Source organism: Papaver somniferum, chromosome 11 (genome assembly GCF_003573695.1).
Source record: "Papaver somniferum cultivar HN1 chromosome 11, ASM357369v1, whole genome shotgun sequence".
NCBI lineage: Eukaryota > Viridiplantae > Streptophyta > Magnoliopsida > Ranunculales > Papaveraceae > Papaver > Papaver somniferum.
Window position 1 is genome coordinate 101,356,751 of NC_039368.1, and position 4,081 is coordinate 101,360,831.

Consider the following 4,081-nt stretch of genomic DNA (forward strand, 5'->3'; position numbering starts at 1 on the left):
CAGTACGGAATCACTTTTGTGAAGAGAAAAATAAATACGGGTTATAATTGTCCGTTTCAAAATTACGTGGTAATTGTCCATTTCACCCAGACTAATAGTTTACGTCCATCCGAACCAGGAAAAGTATCTTTCTGGACAAATGACCCATTTTCTGTTTCTCAAAACCGTTGTTTCTAGTTTTAATTTTGTTAAATGTGGATTTTTAAAAAGAAATCACACCTCTCGCCTTTAATAAAAAAACTAAATTTTATATAAAGTCTAGAACCACACGAGAATTGGTGAAAAGTATCCCGACTTCTTCAACTCTACGTTGTGATTTCTTCTTTTGGATGGAATCATTTTTCTAACAAACAAAAATAAACTCCAAACAGATCCCAATTGAACGTTCTGTTTCTATACCGTCGAAAAGCTCAGGCACTGCAAGCCGGCCGAAATAAAAGACCACCTCTAGAACAACCAGGGTTAAATATGTGAATTCATCACGAGTCATTAGTCAAGTAAAGTCTCCCTCTTGAAAACCCTAGGTCTTTGACCAAACCCAATATAAAATCGAAAAGAGAACTAGAACCTCAATTTTTCCCTGGTCTATCGATTGCGCCTCAGAGAGACGAAAAGCTCTACCTCTCGAGTTGCAGCCATGGTAAAGCCCTAACTACTACTCTTTTTCATTTCACCAGCTCTTAATCTAGCAGTGAAATCACTTTCTGAACTCTTTGAATCTGAGTCTGAAAGTTGATTTTCTTTTAATTCATGTGGTTCTGTGGTTGAGTCCGTCTATAAACAAATTTTTGTTTCCTCTATCTTTTTCACGAGTGTTTGCTGTAACTTCAAAAAGTGGTAGTAGATTCAGAGATGTGTAGATCTCCTTAGTTATATACCGATTGATTCTGATGAGCTCAATATTCTGATGTGTTTAATACGTATTTAACTTGTAAACTGAAGGGTATGTATGTCAAGACCTTTCTACTGTTATCAATATTTTTTTAGGGTTCCCTTCTGCTTGTTGGATAAATGAAATGTTTCCCATGTGAATAACAAGTTAAATATGATTCTAGTTAGTGAAAAAAGTTTTTTTCTTTGTTTTTTTTTGTCATTGTTGTTCCTCTTTTAGGAGTTACCAGTTGTTGGAGCGATCTCATATTCCATTGCCCTGGGAAGCTTTGTAGTGGCAATTACTTGTTAGGACTTGCCATGGGACATATTTTGGTCACTTTTACTCCATATGGTTTTCAAGTCTTAGATCTTTTTGCTGTATGTGTAATCTATGATCTGATGATATATTTGGAAAATATTACCAGATTAGATTAGAGAAAAATCATACTGCTCTGTGAGTACTGCAAATGCAATGTATTCAGGGTTGAAAATATTGGGAAGTTACATTATGATTTTTGTCATTATAGGTGATACCATTTTGTTTGACCTAAAATTCTGTAATTGCTTGTGTTAATCAACTGTTGCTATACCTACCATCTACCGTACTGACTGTGTGGGTTGAAGTGGTGAGCTTGGGATTATCATTGATCAATCTCTCCATTTTAAATTATGTACTAGCTCATTTGCAGAGTTTACTGGAGGTATTCATTGTGTTATGCAAAGTTTGGACTTCCGTTTGATTTGTAGAGCATTGTAAATATTTCAGTGATTTAACATTAGTTGTATCTTATGGATTTAGAGCAAAGTTTCCAGTTGGCAATAGTTGTTTTCATGTTTTCTTGTTTGGGATTCTTTGTTATGGCAGTACATCTGTAGTTTGATTGGTAATAAGATTAGGTTTGACTACATTTATGTGATGCATTATAGTTTAGTAAACTAGAGCAGCTTGCAGTGATAGAAAGTTTTTTTTAACCAGATGTTTATAGTTTCTATCTTCGGTGTTGGTATTAATAGTGGTGTGATCTCTATAGGTGAACGTGCCAAAGACAAAGAACACATACTGCAAGAACAAGGAGTGCAGGAAGCACACTCTGCACAAAGTTACTCAGTACAAGAAGGGTAAGGATAGTCTTGCAGCCCAGGGAAAACGTCGTTATGATCGCAAACAATCTGGTTACGGAGGACAGACCAAGCCTGTTTTCCACAAAAAGGTAATCTTATATGTCGGCGCAAAAACTTCATCTTTATCTGGGAAGAATTGTTAATAGATTATAAATTAGTATTCTAGGTTTGCCTAAAATCCTGATCCCTTTAACCAGGCAAAAACCACAAAGAAGATTGTGCTAAGGCTTCAGTGTCAGAGTTGCAAACACATGTCCCAGCACGCAATCAAGGTTCAACTTCAAACCCTGACCTACCTTTCTATCTTTTCGGTTGCCCTAGTTATTTAGTAAGTAGCTTTACTAATTTGCTTATGTTTCTGCAGAGGTGCAAGCATTTTGAGATTGGTGGAGACAAGAAGGGAAAGGGAACTTCACTTTTCTAGATGCTGGAGTCGTCTACTTATTGCTTGTTTCTTTTCATGTTTTAGTATTAGATATGCGATTGAAACATATTCTAGCTGGTGTAATTTTGACTTATTTCTTTTTAGAAAAAATATATGCTACATAGAAGAATTTTGATGTTTATGCCATGGCTAGTTTAGACTGCAAAATATTGGGTCTGTGTCAACTTTTTAACATCGAATAGAAACAAGTTTTGCTAATTGTGGTTGTTACTCTGCTAATTGTGGTCTTTGGGAATATTTGACAGACCAGATTGAGTCTGGGTATAATTAACAGACCAGACTGCATTTTAGGGTGCAGTAGCTTTCGTAGTTCTGATAGATTTTCATAGGAATCTCTTGCTCATCCTGAGCTATCTGTGAAACCTATCAAGTCCGCGTAGCTTTGTTTTCCATTTGTGTATTGCAGTACCTTGTACAACAAGTCTTATGGTGTGGAAAAATTGTGGAATGTAAAGTCTAGTGGTTTCCAAAATGGGGTGTGTGGAAAAATTGTGGAATGTCAAATCTAGTGGTTTCCAAAATGGGGTCTTCCACAAAAAATTAAATCCAAGCAGTAATCAGATTAGCGGAAAATGCTATTCAGAAATAGCAGTAATGCCAATTAGAATAGTTATCGTAGATTTAAAACGAGCCCTTGAAAATCTAGATGAGAAAAAAAGCACTAATTTAAAACGAGCCCTTGAAAATCTAGATGAGAAAAAAAAACACTAATATTAATAGCGCTTAATGCTATTCTGCATAGCGTTTTTTTAGCGCTATTTTGATTAGCGTTTTTGTTGTTCCACCACTACACTTGTACTTCCATCGATAATTCCAAATGCTGAGGTGGCATGGAAGTTCACCATAAGACATGCTCTAAATACTCCAATCCTACATGAAACACTTATCAGTCAGATAGCCACTACTTATGTTTATTGTACAATCAGCCTAAAGGTGAAGGTAACTGTTGTATCTCCAAGCTGTCTCAAGGTGGAGAAGCTAATTGTTGCATCTCCAAGTTGTTACTCCACAAATAAGTGAATGAGATGTTGACATGTTTGATCTGTTTAGATAATGACATTAATCTCGTAAGTTCATACGGCTTGTTTATCTAGCGATTAGCATTCTGGAGCATCAATAGATGGTGAACACAACAATCCTAGTAATGCTCAATCCAGAAAGTGAATCACAAGATCCTAATTCCCACGGTGAACAAAACAAAAACTTTTCATCAATCGACTGCTGGGAAAAAATACAAAAATTATAAAACGTATGTTTTAATTTGGCGCCTTAGACAAAAATTATCAAACAAAAACTAATGACAGCTGTGGGATTTGAACCCACGCCCTTTCGGACCAGAGCCTAAATCTGGCGCCTTAGACCACTCGGCCAAACTGTCAGGTGATGCTTACGGCTAGTGTGAAACAGATTCAATGCAATACTCAAGCCACCACCACCAACAACTCCAAAGCGGAAACATGTAAATAAGGTAATTTGATGGCCACATAGATAAGCAAATGTGAAATTGCACTATGATAAACAAACAAAGTTGAAGGATAAAGGTTGGACAAGGTGTTGCCAATTATGCAAAATTGATTTTACACAAACCAGTACACAAGTGCATGAGAATTGCTGCTATGTACAACAACCCGATTCTTCAAA

At 36.3% G+C, this 4,081-nt stretch overlaps 1 protein-coding gene and 1 non-coding gene across 2 annotated transcripts; one reads left to right on the forward strand and one right to left on the reverse strand.

Moving 5' to 3' along the window:
- The first annotated feature begins 489 nt into the window (after positions 1 to 489).
- Positions 490 to 2,638, forward strand: LOC113320718 (60S ribosomal protein L36a). Its single transcript, XM_026568612.1, has 4 exons — positions 490 to 640; positions 1,905 to 2,084; positions 2,193 to 2,267; positions 2,360 to 2,638. Exons 1-4 carry the CDS (start codon positions 638 to 640, stop codon positions 2,417 to 2,419), a joined length of 318 nt encoding a protein of 105 aa, XP_026424397.1. The 5' UTR covers positions 490 to 637; the 3' UTR covers positions 2,420 to 2,638.
- A 1,100-nt stretch (positions 2,639 to 3,738) lies between these two features.
- Positions 3,739 to 3,818, reverse strand: TRNAL-UAG. Its single transcript has one exon. It is a non-coding gene; the product is annotated as a tRNA-Leu (tRNA).
- Positions 3,819 to 4,081: the final 263 nt, after the last annotated feature.